General features: G+C 35.7%; 1 protein-coding gene across 4 annotated transcripts in view; it reads left to right on the plus strand.

Moving 5' to 3' along the window:
• CFAP210 (cilia and flagella associated protein 210) overlaps positions 1–15,932 on the plus strand; it is an 86,926-nt gene that overhangs the window by 50,084 nt on the left and 20,910 nt on the right. Inside the window, exons 7-8 of one of the 4 annotated variants that reach the window (XM_004460796.4) lie at positions 2,387–2,551; positions 12,215–12,650. In XM_004460796.4, the coding sequence (XP_004460853.1) occupies positions 2,387–2,551; positions 12,215–12,559 (510 nt within the window). In that variant the 3' untranslated portion in view covers positions 12,560–12,650. Of the gene's footprint in view, positions 1–2,386; positions 2,552–5,848; positions 6,756–12,214; positions 12,652–15,932 lie in introns of those variants that run through there. The other 3 variants (XM_004460795.4, XM_058300678.2, XM_058300677.2) reach the window with 3 other exon arrangements.

Below are 15,932 nucleotides of genomic sequence, written 5' to 3' on the forward strand. Positions count from 1 at the left end.
CAGGATGTATAATGTCCAGCATCTGTCCCCGCAACATCATTTAGGACAGCTCCAGGTCCCGAAAATGTCCCCACATCATCACATCTCTTCTTCCCTCTCCCTGCCCTTAGCAACTACCATGGCCGCTTTCTCCAGATCAGTGCTACAGTTTCTTTCATTACTAGTCACAATAGTTCTATAACAATTCAATTTTGACAAATAAAAATAAAAAGACAAATTTAAGTCCTTTCCATTGTGGTTTCCATCTCCCTGACCAAAAGCTGGAAAGGGTTTGAAAAACAATGCATACATTATTATTATTTTTAGGAGGTACCAGGGATTGTACCTGAGACCTCACACATGCAAAGCAGTCACTGAACCACTAAATTTTACTTGCTCCCCTAAATTATCTTTTTTTTTTTGAGGTACCAGGGCCAGGGTTTGAACCGAAGACCTTGTATGCTTGTATGTGGAAAGCTGACACTCAACCCCTGAGCCACATCAGCTCCTCTGAGTTGGTTTTTTCATTTATTTGCTTGTTTTTTTGTTTTTTAGGAGGCATAGGGAAACGAATCCAGGACCTCCCATGTAGGAAGCAGGCACCTAACTGCTTGAGCCATATTCACTCTCAAATTATCTTTTTTTTTTATTATTATTATTATTTATTTATTTTTTAAAATTACATTAAAAAAATATGAGGTCTGATTCAACCCCACCGCCCCCACCCCTCACTCCCCCCACAGCAACACTCTCTCCCATCATCGTGACACATCCATTGCACCTGGTAAGTACATCTCTGAGTATCACTGCACCCCTAGTCAATGGTCCACATCATAGCCCACACTCTCCCACGTTCCATCCAGTGGGCCCTGGGGGGATCTACAATGTCCCGTAATTGTCCATGAAGCACCACCCAGGACATCTCCTCGTCCCGAAAATGCCTCCACATCTCATCTCTTCCTCCCATTCCCCAAACCCAGCAGCCACTATGGCTACCCTTTCCACACCCATTCCACATTTTGTCTGTGGACATTGGATTGGTTGTGTCCATTGCAAATCTATGTCAAGTGGGGGCTTAGATTCCACATGGATACTGGATGCACTCCTCCTGCTTTCAGTTGTAGACACTCTAGGCTCCATGGTGTGGTGGTTGACCTTCTTCAACTCGATGTTAGCTGAGTGGGGTAAGTCCAATAAATCAAAGTGTAGGAGCTGAAGTCTGTTGAGGCTCTGGGCCTGGGTGTCATATTATCAGTCCAGAGATTCAAATCCCCTAAATATATCTAAAACCCCAGCACCAACTACAATTCCATTAAAGTAGCATGCAAGTCTTGTGAAAAGAGATCCCCTCTGAGTCCAATTCCATCATGCAGAAACACCAGCTCCAGAGAAGGGCCATCTGCCATGGCAGTGAACCCCATCTGCCATGATCATAGAACCCGTGGGTCTCTTTATTCCTCAAAAGAACCAATACCTGGGGTTGTATCTACTTTATCTGTCTCTCAGACTCTGCTCATTTGTGCATAAGGGCATTCCTTCTGACAACCTCCAGACTCTTTTTTAGAGACTCATAGCCTTATATTCTCATTTCTCCTTTCCATTTCCCCCTTACATTAGGTCAAACAGCATTTTGAAGTCATGTTATTATATGTAGACAGGGATATTCTGCTGATCCGTGTTGAACCTTTAATTCAAGGTCCTTTTCTAGTTGCATCTTCAGCTGATATGTGGTAGTGATCCCTCAGTGCCAGGGAGGCTCATCCCTGGGTGTCATGTCCCACGCTGGGGGGAAAATTATCTTTTTATATTCTTAAAATCAGACCATGTTTACTCTCTAAAAGATGACATGATAATTAATTATAAATAAGATATTTATAAATGTAATCTTTCTATTTCAGAACCTGAAGTGCAAAGATTATTCATGTCATACTTATTTTCATTTGAATGCTAAGACAACAAACCAAGTCACAATTACCCTTGTTGTATTTCTATATTTCTTAATCCTTCAAAGATTATCTTCTCCATGACAGTTATATTTAAACTGGATAGTTTACAAATATTGTACCAGTTAATCTATCCCCTACAAGTATTTCCCTACCTTGAGAAGCTCTTGTTTCTGTGTTGGTGTATTTTCTTTTTTAAATGAATATGTAAATAATAATAATAATAATAATATGTATTGGTCTATCACTCTACTTGTGTTTTCATTGGGTGTTTCTTGCTATTCAGTAAATAGAACAAAGCCAAAGTACACTGGACACATGGGAACAAACCAGCTGCATAGTTTTCTACTCCTTCATCACTCCTGGCTGACTGATTCCTTGAAGCTTTCTACCTCCATGCCTTATTAGAGTACGTATATGCTAAAACTGGTTTTAATTTTTTTCCTTCGCCTTTTAACATCTAGATGAAAAATAAAGAGGAAGTAGAAAGAATAAGAAAGATAGAGGCTAAAGAACAATTGCTGGCTATCATAAAAGCAAATCAGATTTTCCTGGAGCATGAAAAGGAGAAAAAACGCAAAGCTGATAAAGAACACCGAGAAGTTCAAGATGCCCATATTCAGCAAATGGTAATTATTCCTAACATATATACCTATTGTAGCAATAAATAAATAATATAGAATTTATGCTAGTTTTTTACCTCCCAAACATTTTTCTTTAAGAACAAATGGTCATTAAGGTTATGATATAGTAAATATATTAAAAATGTGAGTTGGTTTACATTATTTGTATTGAACTTCTCAAACTAAATTTATGTCTTTTGCACAAATATTTCTGTAGTGTTTATGGTGCTTTAGTAAACATTAAAGGAAACACAAATGCATATGACAGACCATGAAACTCATCTTGTTTTACCTTTTTTATCTTTTATAACTGTATCCCAGACACTATGTTAATTTGGATCTCATAGGTTTCAGATTTGAGATGAGTGGGATTTTAGATGTATGGAGTGTCTAGCACCCATTCATTTGTGACTAAAATGAATTTCCAAAATGGTTGTACCATTTTCCATTCCTTCCAGTGGTGCATGCAAGTACAAGTTGTTCCATGTCCTTACCAACATGTGGTATTGTCATTCTTTCATTTTAACTATTCTAGTAGCCATATAGTGGTATTGCATGGCTTTATTTCACATTTCCCTAATGACCAAAGACACTGAACATCTTTTCAGGTGCTTGTTAGCCTTTTGCATGCCTTCTGTTGAAAACTGTCTATTCAAACCTGTTGCCCATTTTTCAGTAGGATTGTTTTCTTATTGTTGAGTTTTAAGAGTTATTTATATATTCTAGATAGAAGTACATACATGTTACATACATGTTTGCAAATATTTTCTCCCTATCTGTGGCTGGCCTTTTCATTTTTTAATGGTATCTTCCTGAATAATTTTAATGAAGTCCAATTTATCATTTTTTATTTTGAGATTTATGTTTTCTATGTCCCTGCTAAAAAAATTTTGCTTAAACTAGGTCATAAAGTTTTTGGTCTATGTTTTTTTCTAGAAGTTTCATGGGTTTTGCTCTTATGTATAAATATATGATCCACCTAAATTACTTTTGGGGAGGGCTGTGAGTGACCTGCTGCTCAGTACTGTCATGACGGATTTGCTGAAGAAGACCATTGGCCTTGTGGGATTGGCTATGATAGTCCACATGAGAGGCTAAGTATATTGTACACAAAGATCCTTGATGTTCTTGAGCAAATCCCTAAAAATGCGGTATATAGAAAATATACAGAGCAGATTACAAATGAGAAGCTGGGTATTGTTAATTCAGAACCAGATGCTAGAAACTGGAAGACCAGCTTCAGAGTTCAAATAGAAGAGGTAATTGTTCAGGCTGAAAGTGAACTGAGTCTGGCAAGAAAAATGATACAGTGGGAACCATGGGAGCCTTTATTTGAAGAACCTACCAACAATCAATGGAAATGGCCAATATAATTATCATTAAATGACTTTGGTGTGTTGATGGGAAAATGATATATATATACATATACCAAGTATATATATATGTATACAAATTACATATATATACATATACTTAGTATATGGTATAAGGTAAGGGTCAAAAAAACAGATATTCAGTTATTTTAATGAAAAGACTATGCTTTCTCCATTTAATTACCCTGGAAGTTTTGTAGAAAATCAGCTGAACATCAAGGGATCTATTTCTGGTCTCTCAATTCTTGTTCCATTAATCTGTCTATCCTTACACTCACACAATTACTATAGCTTTAAATAGTAAGTCTTTGTTGTGATCAAGTAGTGTAAGTCCTCTTCTGGCTTTGTTCTTTGAAAAAATTGTTTGGCTATTCTAGGTGCTTTGAATTTACATATACATTTAGAATAAGCTTGTCAGTTTCCAAAAACAAAGGGCTGTTGGATTTTGATTGAGATTGCATTACATTATGTATAATAGCTAGATCACTTTGGGGAGAATCAGAGAAACTATTTTGGGAAGAATAATTGGGGGAAATACTGTAACAATATTGAATCCATATTTATGAACATTGCTTATTCTATTTAGGTCTTCTTTAATTTCTCTCTGCAGTATTTTGTAGTTTGGGGTGTACAGATCTTACACATCTTTTGTTAAATGTATTCTTATGTTTTTTAATGTCCTTGTGAATTGAAATTTTTATTTGGATTTGGATTATTTGTTGATGATTTGATTTCATATATTGATTTGTATACCCTGAAAGCTTGCTGAATTTTCTTATAAGTTCTTCTAACTTTTTTGTAGATTTAGAATTTTCTACCTATGTGACCATCCATGTCATCTGTGAAAAGTTTTAATTTTTCCTTTTCAAACTGTATCTTTTATTCAACTGGCTAGAACCAGTAGAATACTGAATAAAAGTGCAAAGAGTGACATTTTTACTTTGTTTCTGATCTTAAGTAGAAAGCATTCAGTCTTTCATCATTAAAATATGATGTTATCTGAAAGATTTTTGTAGATGCCTTTTATCAGCTTGAGGAAATTCCCTCTTTTGTCCCCCATATTCTTAATTTGCTATTGTTGTTTTTTTAATTTATTTACCATGTATCAGTTTTTAATTTTGTCAAATGCTTTTTCTGCATCTATTGAAATGATCCTGTGAGGTTTCTATGTTAGTCTATTCTGTTAGTCTGTGTGGTATGTTTCATTAACTTATTTTTAGATGCTAAACCTGTATTCCTGGGATCAACTCCAATTAGCCATGATATTTTAGCCATTTTTATATATTACCGGATAAATTGCTGATATTTTGTTTGTGTATCTATATTCATGAGGAAATTGGTCTGTAGTTTTCTTGTAATGTCTTTGTCCAGCTTTGATTTCACGGTAATGATGACTTTGTTCAAGTGTCTTTTCTTCTCCATTTTCTGAAAGAGTTTGTTTAGGATTGGTATCAGTGCTTCTTAAATGTTTGATGGAATTTACCATTGAAGTCATTTGGACCTGGAGGTTTCTGTGTGGCAAAGATATTAAATTACTAATTCAATTTATTTGATACATTGCTAGTCAGGCTTTCTATTTACTCCTGAGACATTTTCATGATTTTTGTCTTTCAAAGAATTTGTCCATTTCACCTAAGTGGTCACATTCATTCCATAAAGGTTTTTATGATTATCTGTAGGTTCTGTAGGGAGTGATATCCCCTTTTTCATTACTGATGTTGGTTAATTTGAGTCTTTTTGTACCTTTTTTAAAAAAGTCAAAGTAAAGCTTTATTAATTTTATTGCTTTTTAAAAAAGATTTATTATTTTATTTTCCTCCCTTCTCCTCCCCCTCCCTCACCCTGCTGTTTTTTTGCTGTCTGTATCCATTCTCTGTATGATCTTCTATATCTATTTCTCTTTTTGGTCTTCTCATTTTCTCACCTATAGGATTCACCAGAATTCGATCCTGGGGACCTCTGATGTGGAGAGAGGTTCCCTGTTAGCTGCGCCACCTCAGTTCCTGGTCTCTGCTGTGCTTCACCTTGACTCCCCATCGTCTCTCTTTTGTTGCACCATCATCTTGCTGTGTGACTTACTTGCGTGGGCACTTGCTTGCCATGTGGACACTGGCTTGCTGCACGGGCACTGGATCACCACACAGGCACTGGCTTGGTGTGCAGGCACACTTTCTCTTCTTTTTCACCAGGAGGCCCCAGGGATTGAACCTGGGTCCTCCCATATGGTAGGCAAAAGCCCTATCGCTTGAGCCATATCTGCTTCCCTTTTATTGCTCTTTTCAAAGAGCATTGATTTTTCTCTATTTTTTTCCATTTCCTGTTTCGTTGATTTCAGTTCAGAGCTATATTACATTTTTCTTTCTTTTGACTTACTTTTTTTTCAAATTTCTTAAGGTAGAAGCTTGAATCATTGATTTTACACCTTTCTTCTGTAATATAAAAATTTGAAACTAAAAATTTCCCACTAAAACCCACTTCTTGTTAGGATCCTAAAATGTAGCATTTTACCTTTGATGAGGTTATTTTTGCTTTTCCAGACATTTTCTCTGATATTGTGTCATTTTCTACTTTTTTCAAACTCTTAGTATTCTATCACCAACTCAACAAAGAGTTCATAGGCCTTAATTTTTAATTGTAGTTATAAACCTTTTGGTATTTCATACTCATATGGTTGCTATATTTTCTCTTAAATTTCAGCTTATCATAGATCGATATCACATTTGGGTGACTGTTTATTCTTTTTTAAAAAGGATTATCCTACTTTACTTCTTATTTTAATTAGAGAAGTTATACAATTACAGAAAAGTCATGTTAAAAAAATACAGCATTCGCATACACTCCCCTTACTGTTGACATTCTGCATTAGTGTGGTACCTGTGTTTCAATTGATGAAAGAATATTAAAATAGTACTATTAAGTATAGTCCATAGTTCACATTAGGTGTATTTTTTCCTCATATCCACCTTATTATTAATACCTTGCATTAGTGTCATACATTTGTTATAATTCATGAAAGAACATTCTTATACTTGTACTATTAACCCCAGTCCATTGTCTACTTTGGGGTTCTCTGTGTTATACAATCCCATGCTTTATCTTCTAACTTTCATTCAACTAGCATCATAACCCAAATCTTCCCCTTTCAACCACATTCACATATATAATTCAGTGCTGTTAATTACACTCACTATAATGTGCTACCATCCCCATCATCCATTTCCAAACCTTTACAATTAACTGAGTAGAAATTCTGTACAAATTATCAGTTCACATTTGGAAGACTGTTTATTTTTAAGTTTTGGTCACTGATTTTGAAAACATTTTCATGAATTTCATAAATAGACAAAAATCACTGTAAGATCACCCCCCCTTTCTTTTTTTTTTTTTTACAAATTCGGTTTTTCTTAAAATGCTGCTATGAAAAATTACAGATTTTCTCCTATGAAAATAGATGCAAAAATCCTTAACAAAATAGTAGCAGTTTGAATCCAACAGCACATTAAAAGAATTATACACCAGAATCAAGTGGGATTTATTCCAGTTGTGCAAGGTTGGTTCAACATGAGAAAATCAATTAAGGTAATACACCACATTAATAGAACTAAGGGAACAAAACACATGGTCATCTCTATCAATGCAGAAAAGGTGTTTGATAAAATCCTGCATCCTTTTTTGATAACAACACTTAGAAAAATATGAACAGAAGGAAACTTCCTCAACATGAGAAAGGTTATATATGAAAAACCTACTGCTAACATCTTACTCAATGGTGAAAGAGTGAAAACTTTCCCTCTGAGATCTGGAACAAGATAAGGATGCCCACTGTCACCACTGTTTTTCAAAATTGTACTGGAAGTTCTAGCCAGAGTAGTTAGAAAAGAAAAAGAAAAAAAAGAAAGGCATCCAGATTGGAAAGGAAGAAAGAAAACTTATATTATTTGTAGATGACATGATCCTATATATAGAATCATATATAAAGAAAGTCCCAAAAAAACTCAACAAAGGCACTAGAACTAATAAAAGAATTCAGCAAAGTGGATGGGATAACAAGATCAACATGCAAAATCAGTAGTAGTTTTCTTTACACTAGTAATGAGCAATATAAGGAGGAAATCAAGAAAAAAATTCCATTTAAATTGGAAACAAAAAGGATCAAATATCTAGGAATAAGTTTAACTAAGTATGACAGCTTGAAGCTATTTGTAGATCCCAGAATAGATGATGTCCTTAGAGCTAATCCATTCCTGTGCGTGTAAACCTATTGTAGATAGGAACTCTTGATTATATTACTTATGTTAAGAGCCTTTAATTAGAATGTGTGACCCAGGGTGGATTTTAATACACTTACTGGACTCCTTTGTAAATGGAGGACTAAAAAAGCTGCAGACAGAGAAATAGTTTGCAGAGAAGCTGAGAGGAAGTCCCAGAAACCAGAGGCTGGTATTAGTGGAGCACAAAGGCACAGAAAGAGGTCTTCAGGAGGCTGAAGGAGATGAGGCCTGGAGGAGAGGGGAGAGATGAGCCATATGCTTGATCACCCACAGCTGAGCTCAGGGAGAAAGTAAGCCTGGAGAAGGCAAAGACTGCTGATTGCCTACGGCTGCAACTTGGTGAGACAGCATCTCTTGATGATTGATATCTTGATTTGGATACTTCCATGGCCTCAGAACTGTAAGCTTTTAACCTAATTAAATTTCCATTATATAAGCAACCCATTTCTGGTATGTTGCTCCCAGCAGCATTTAGCAAATGAAAACACTAGGATATAAAGGACTTACACAGAAAACTATTAAAACTTTACTAAAAGAAATCCATTTACAATAGCAACTAAAAGGATCAAATATCTAGGAATAAATTTAATAAAGGGTGTAAAGGGCATGGAAAAACTTTGCTAAAAGAAATCAAGAGAGGGAAACAGATGTGGCTCAGGTGACTAGATGCCACCTACCACATGGGAGGACCATGGTTCGGTTCCTGGTGTCTCCTAAAGTAGACAGCGAGCAGGCATGATGGGCAGGTGCAGCTAGCTGACAAAACAAAATGATGCAATAAGAGACACAAGAAGAAAAAACAAAGAGACACACAAATAAGCAGGGAACAGAGGTGGCACAATCAATTAGGTGCCTTCTTCCCACATCTGTGGTCCTGGGTTCAGTTCCCAGTGCCTCCTAAAGATACAGCACACAAGTGCAAGCAATAAGGGGGTGGAGAGAATTAAAAAAGAAAAAAATCAATGGAACAGCATTCAGTGTTCATGGATTGGAAGACTAAATATTGCTTTTTTTTTAAAAAAAGATTTATTTATTTATTTAATCCCCCCTCTCCCCGGTTGTCTGTTTTCTGTGTCTATTTGCTGCGTCTTGTTTCTTTGTCCACTTCTGTTGTCGTCAGTGGCACGGGAAGTGTGGGCGGCACCATTCCTGGGCAGGCTGCACTTTCTTTCGCGCTGGGCGGCTCTCCTTACAGGGCGCACTCCTTGCACGTGGGGTTCCCCTACACGGGGGAGACACCCCTGCATGGCGGGGCACTCCTTGCGCGCATCAGCACTGTGCATGGGCCAGCTCCACACAGGTCAAGGAGGCCCGGGGTTTGAACCGCGGACCTCCCATGTGGTAGACGGATGCCCTAACCACTGGGCCAAGTCCGTTTCCCCTAAATATTGTTAAGATGTCAGTTTTACCCAAGATTCAACACAATCCTAGTCAATATTCCAACAGACTACTTTGCAGAAATGGAAGAGCCAATTATCAAATTTATTTGGAAGGGTATGAGGCCTCAAATAGACAAAGCCATCTTGAAAAAGAACAAATTTGGAAGACTCACCTTTCCTTACATTAAAACTTATTACAAGGCTACAGTCTTCAAACCAGCATGCTACTAGCACAAGGATAGATATATAGACCAATGAAATTGAATTGAGAGTCCAGAAATAGAACCTCACATCGAGGGCTAATTGATTTTTGACAAGGCTTCCAAGTCTACTCATTTGGGAAAGAATATCTTTTCAACAAATGGTGCTGGGAGAACTGGATATTCATATGTAAAAGAATGAAGCATGACCCCTATCTCACACCATATACAAAGATTAACTCAAAATCAGTCAAAGACTAAATATAAGAAGCAGGACTATAAAACTCATAGAAGAAAATGTAGGGAAAATGTAGGGAAGCATCTTCAGGATCTTGTGTTAGAAAATGGTTTCTTAGATTTTACACTGAAAGCACAAGTAACAAAAGAAAAAATAGATACACAGGGCCTCACCAAAAGTAAAAGTTTTGTGACTCAAAGGACTTTATCATGAAAATGAAAAGACAGCCTACTTAATGGGAGAGAATATTTGGAAACCACATATCTGATGAGGGTTTAATATACAGACTATATAAAGAAATATTGCAGATCAACAATTAGAAGACAACTCAATTAAAAATAAAAGACTTGACTAGAAATTTCTCCAAAGAGGATATACATATGGCAAGAAAGCACTTGAAAGGATGTTCAACATCATTAGCTATTAGGGAAACACAAATCAAAACCATGGTGAGACACAGTCTCATACCCACTAGAATGGTTACTCTTAAAAAATGGAAACTTACAAATGTTGTGGAGAATGTAAAATGGTGCAGCTGCTGTGGAAGTTTGAGGGTTCCTCAGAGAGTTAGGTATTGAATTACCATAAGACCCAGAAATCTCTCTTCTAGGTATATATCCAAAAGAATGCAGAGACTCAGACAGATCATGTTTGAACACGTGTTCCTGGCAGCATTACTCACAATTGCTAAAAGGTGAAACCAACCCAAGTATCCATCAACCAATGAAAGAATAAATAAAATGTGGTGTACACAGGGGAGCAGGTGTAGCTGAGTGGTTAAGTACCCATATATGAGGTTCCAGGTTCAATTCCTGGTACCTCCAAAACAAAAAATGTGGTATATACATAAAATGTAATAATATTCAGCCATAAAAAGGAATGAAGTCCTGATATATATGACAACTTGGATGAAACTTGAAGACATCATATTGAATGAAATGTCAGGCACAAAAGGACAAATATTGTTTGATCTCACTGATGTGAAATAATTAGAATAAGCAAACTCATAGAGTCAGACTCTAGAATATAGGATACCAGGGGCCATGGATAGGACAGAGAATGGGGAGGTAACATTTAAATTGTAGAGTTTCTATTTTGGTTGGTTGTAAAGTTTTGGTAACAGATGGTGCTGATGGTAGCACAATCTTGTGAATGTAATTAACAGCACTGAATTGTATATGAGAATGTGGTTAAAAGGGGAAATTTTAGGTTCTCTATATATTACTAGAAAACTAAAAAGGAAAAAACGCAGGACCATACAACACAGTAAACCCTATTGTAAATAATGGACTATACTTATTAGTACAGTTATAAAAATGTTCTTTCATGAATTGCAACAAATGTACCACTCTAATATAAGGTGTTAATAATAGGATGGTATATGTGTACTATGTATTTTATGCATGATTTTTCCCCATAAACCTGCAACTTTTCAAATTAAAAAAAAATTAAAAGGAAGTTTCTGTAAACCTAAACCTGCTCTAAAAATAATTTTTAAGGTTACCCAAAACATCAGAGATCTTAAAAAGTTATTAAAGTCACATCACCCAATGTAAATTAGTATGAACAGTTTTAAAAAACACTAAAAATATATATATATAAAGTTATTAGAAACACATTTTTGTACAATTTCGGTAAATTGACTTTTGGTAGATGGCCTAAGTTCTTATTCCATCCAGTTCTTTATTAAATTAACTTACATTGGTAAATGTTACTTGTTCCAACTTCAAATTCTTGGGAGAAAGAGAATGTAGTGGATTTAATTTAGCTCAGATATTCACTGCTGACTTAATCTTGTGTCTGGATTATATGATATATTGAACTGACCCAGGGACTGTGGGGTTGAGTCAGTGCCTTCAGAGTGGTGGATGTGAGGGGAGCAATGATTGGTATGCTTTCTACACTAATCAAAGGTTCAATTTTTAAAAATGATATAAACAGGATTCTAACTTAGATTATCTGATTTTATCTGACTTTAAAATTTTTAACTATATTGGTATTATTTAAAGATGCATAACTGAAGACTATTAAGGCAAGTTGCATTGAGACACTATTTTAAGCATGGAACTATTATAAGTGGGAGTTTTGGAAATAAATATAGTTTTCAAATAGAATTTGTAAAGTATCAATTAGTTTGGAAAATTATACCTACAGCTTTAAATGCTATTAATTTATGTTAAAATTGTATTTCCTTTCTTTCCCAAATAGGCTAAAAATAAGTTTAATGCAAAGGAAGCAAAACAAGCAGAAATAGATTATTGCAGACTTACTGAAGCTCTTGCAGCTGAAAAGGAGAGAGAATTTCAGGCTTATGCAAGAGAAGTAATTGAAGCTGAGTCCCAATCAACAAGTAAATATATTTATCCTCTTGTAAAAGCTGTACAGGAGGGACCTGGAGGTGGCCGTGGACCAGTTTTTGTAGACAGAGGTGGAGTAAGACCCAGCTATCAGACAAATGATATCACTGGAGTCCAGCTCCCTTTTTATAACTCTCATGGATCACAATATAATAATTTTCAAAAGTCTAAGAGAAGGTTAGGTTTTACATGGTAGACAAATTTTATGATTTTATTTTTAAAATTATAAAACTGAGAAAACGTAGCAAATATTGAGCTACAAATGTAAATGGATTATATGCCTAATTTGTTAATAAAGCTGTGCTTCATCTAATAACAATTGTTTAATTGATTCTTCACAATATTTCCATTGGGTATATAAAACCCCAGGTTAATTGATTCAAATCCTTATTTTTATTGTGGTAGAATACATAACATAAAAGTTATTTTAACCATTTTAAAGCATTTAAAGCATACAATTCATCGCATTAAGGACATTCACAATGTTGTGCAACCATCATCTAGTTCCAGAACTTTTTCATTGCCTATAAACAGAAATCCCATAGCTATTAAGGAGTCACTCCTTATTTCCTCTCCCCCAAACTCAACAACCATTTATTTGCTTCTTGCTCTATGGATGTCTATTCTGTATATTTCATGCAAATAGAAACATACCATTTGTGACTTTTGTCTAGTTTCTTTCACTTAGCATATGTTTTCTATGTTCATCTGTGTTGTCATGTCTATCAGTATTTCATTCCTTTTTATGGCTGAATAATATATCATTTTATGTATATACCATTTTGTTGATCCATTGAATGGATCAACAAAACGGACATTTGGGTGGTTTCCACCTTTTGACTGTTGTAAATAGGACTTAACATTTGTGTACAAGCTTTTGTGAATACCTTTTTTTTTCCCAGATTTTTCTCTCTCCCCTGTCCCCCATCCCATTGTTTTTGTGCTTGCTGCCTGCTTTCTGCATCCTTTCTTTCGCTGTGTGTTCTTCTGTGTCTGCTTGTCTTCTCTTTTGGCAGCACTGGGAACCAATCCTGGGACTTTCTGAAGTGGAAGAGAGGCACTCAAATCTCTTGCACTATCTTAGCTCCCTAGTCTGCTGTGTCTCTCATTGACTCTCCTGTGTCTCTTCTTGTTGCATCACCTTGCTGTGCCAGCTCTCCACGCAGGCCAGCACTCTGTGCGGGCCAGCTCTCCACTCAGTCCAGTTCACTGCACAGGCTAGCTTGCCTTCACAAGGAGGCTCTCAGAATTGAAACTTGTGCCTCCTATATGGTAGATGGGAGCCCAATTGCTTGAGCTAATTCTGCTTCCTGAATTATCATTTTAAAAAATTACTTTGGGTATATATCTAAAGTGGGATTTGCTGGGTCATATGGTAATTCTATAAGTTACTCAAGAACTGCCAAACTTTTCCACAGTGGCATTTTACATTCCTACTAGCAATGTATTAAAGAGCTCCATTTCTCCAGTTGCGAAACTTTTTTTTTTAATGTGGTCATTCTAGTGGGTGTTAAATAGTAACTCGTGGTTTTACATGCATTTCCCTAATGACTTATGATGTTGAGTCTCTCTTCACATACTTGCTGGTTATTTGTATATCTTCTTTGGAGAAACGTCCATTCAAGTCCTTTTGCCCACTTTTCAATTGGTTTGTCTTTTTATTTTTGAATTCTAATAGTTTTTTTATATATATTGGATATTAAACTCTTATCAAATATGAATTCCAAATATTTTCTCCCTTCTGTGGGTTGCCCCTTCATTCGCTTAATATTATCCTTTGATGTGCAAAAACTTTAAATTTTGATGAAATCCAATTTTTCTTCTGTTGCCTGTGCTTTGGGTATTATATTTAAAAATTCACTGCCAAACCCAAGACCAGGGAGATTTTCTCCTGTTTTCTTCTAAGAGCTTTATAGTTTTAGCTCTTAAATTTAGGTATTTGATCAATTTTGAGTACATTTTTGTATACAGTTTAAGGGTCTGACTTCATTCTTTTTGCATGGGGATATCTAGTTGTCCCAGCACCATTAGTTGGAGAGACTGCTCTTTCCCCCTTGAATGGTCGAGGCACCAATGTTGAAAATCATTTGACCAGAGATGTATATTTATGGACTGTCAATTCCAGTCCATCAGATTATCCTTATGCCAGTATTACAATATTTTAATTACTATAGCTTTGTAGTTAGTTTTGAAATATGGATGTCTTTCAAATTTCTTTTAAAAGATTGTTTTGGCTATTGGGAAATCCTTGGAAAGCCTAATTAAGGCTAAAGATTAGAGGATGCTGATGGCCAAAATGCTGGTGAATGGTCTAAACCAGAGGTTTTAAAGGAGAAGCAACTGTTTTTAGGTCCTAAGCCTTATTGGACAAGAGCGCTTGTCTTTCCTCAAAACCTTTGAAATCAGTGATGAAATAAATCTAGCCAAAGTTGCAACCCAGCCCAGCTCAATCTCAGCTATTGGACTAGTCTGGCAGATGATGGTGCTCGTCTAAAGGCAAATATCATGTACTTCAGTCTCTATGATTTTAAATAAAGTCCATCATAGAAAAATAAGTCCTACAAGATATTTGAAGAAAATCTCATAAATGGATTTAGCAGTTAAATTTAAAAATTAAAAATGTTCAATGATTTAGTGGGAAAGACTGACAAAATAGGTAAACAGAACTAGAAAATCATCAAATGGAAATTCTAGTACTGAAAAAGACATGATCTGAAATAATTTTTTCAATATGCTTTAACAGACTGACCCTTTCAGGACACAGGTTGTAGATGTTATCCAAAGTGAATTATGAAGAGGAAAAAAAAAAAAAGGAAAAATATTGAGTATCTGAGATCTGTGGGACAATAACAATGATGAACTATACTTGTAATTGTAGTTCCAAAGCAAGGCAAGAATGGGATAGAAATATTTTAAATGCGTCAAGGTCATGAAAGACAGAGTAGATGAGACTAAAGAGATGGAGCATCTAAATGCTGTGTAGGATCCTGAATTGAATTCTGCAGGAAATAAAAATGGTGAAAGCTAAATAAGGTCTTTAGACCAGTTAATACAGGATTAATATTAATTTCCTGGTTTTAATAACCACATTACAGTTATATAAAGGGTAACATTAGAAGCTGGGTTAAAGTACACCTGAAGTCCCCATTGTTTTTGCAATTTTTCCATAATTGAAATTATTTTAAAATAAAAAGACAAATGTCTTCTTTTCTGACTCAGACTAAAAATCAAGTCCTTATACTTGCTAGAAACCTCCTATGTGATCTGGCTTCCTAAGATTTCCTCCTCCCACCCATCCTCAGCAGCTCTCTGACTTTGTCTCCTATGATTAACTTTTCCTCACCTAGGATTTGGTTATTCAAAGGCAGTCTGTAAAGGGAAGGCAGGATAGATTATTGATGCATTTTTTCAGAAAAGTTGACATCATAGCAAACTCTAGACTTGTCCAATGAGTGCTTTGAGTGTAATAATTCATGGGTTTTCACATGTTTAATGCATCAATCCATTGATGTCACTATCTTTTTGATGCTTACATTGCCCCCAATTTTGGCCAGTGAAAGCCTTTCCAA

Source organism: Dasypus novemcinctus, chromosome 7 (assembly GCF_030445035.2).
Source record: "Dasypus novemcinctus isolate mDasNov1 chromosome 7, mDasNov1.1.hap2, whole genome shotgun sequence".
NCBI classification, from domain to species: Eukaryota; Metazoa; Chordata; class Mammalia; order Cingulata; family Dasypodidae; genus Dasypus; species Dasypus novemcinctus.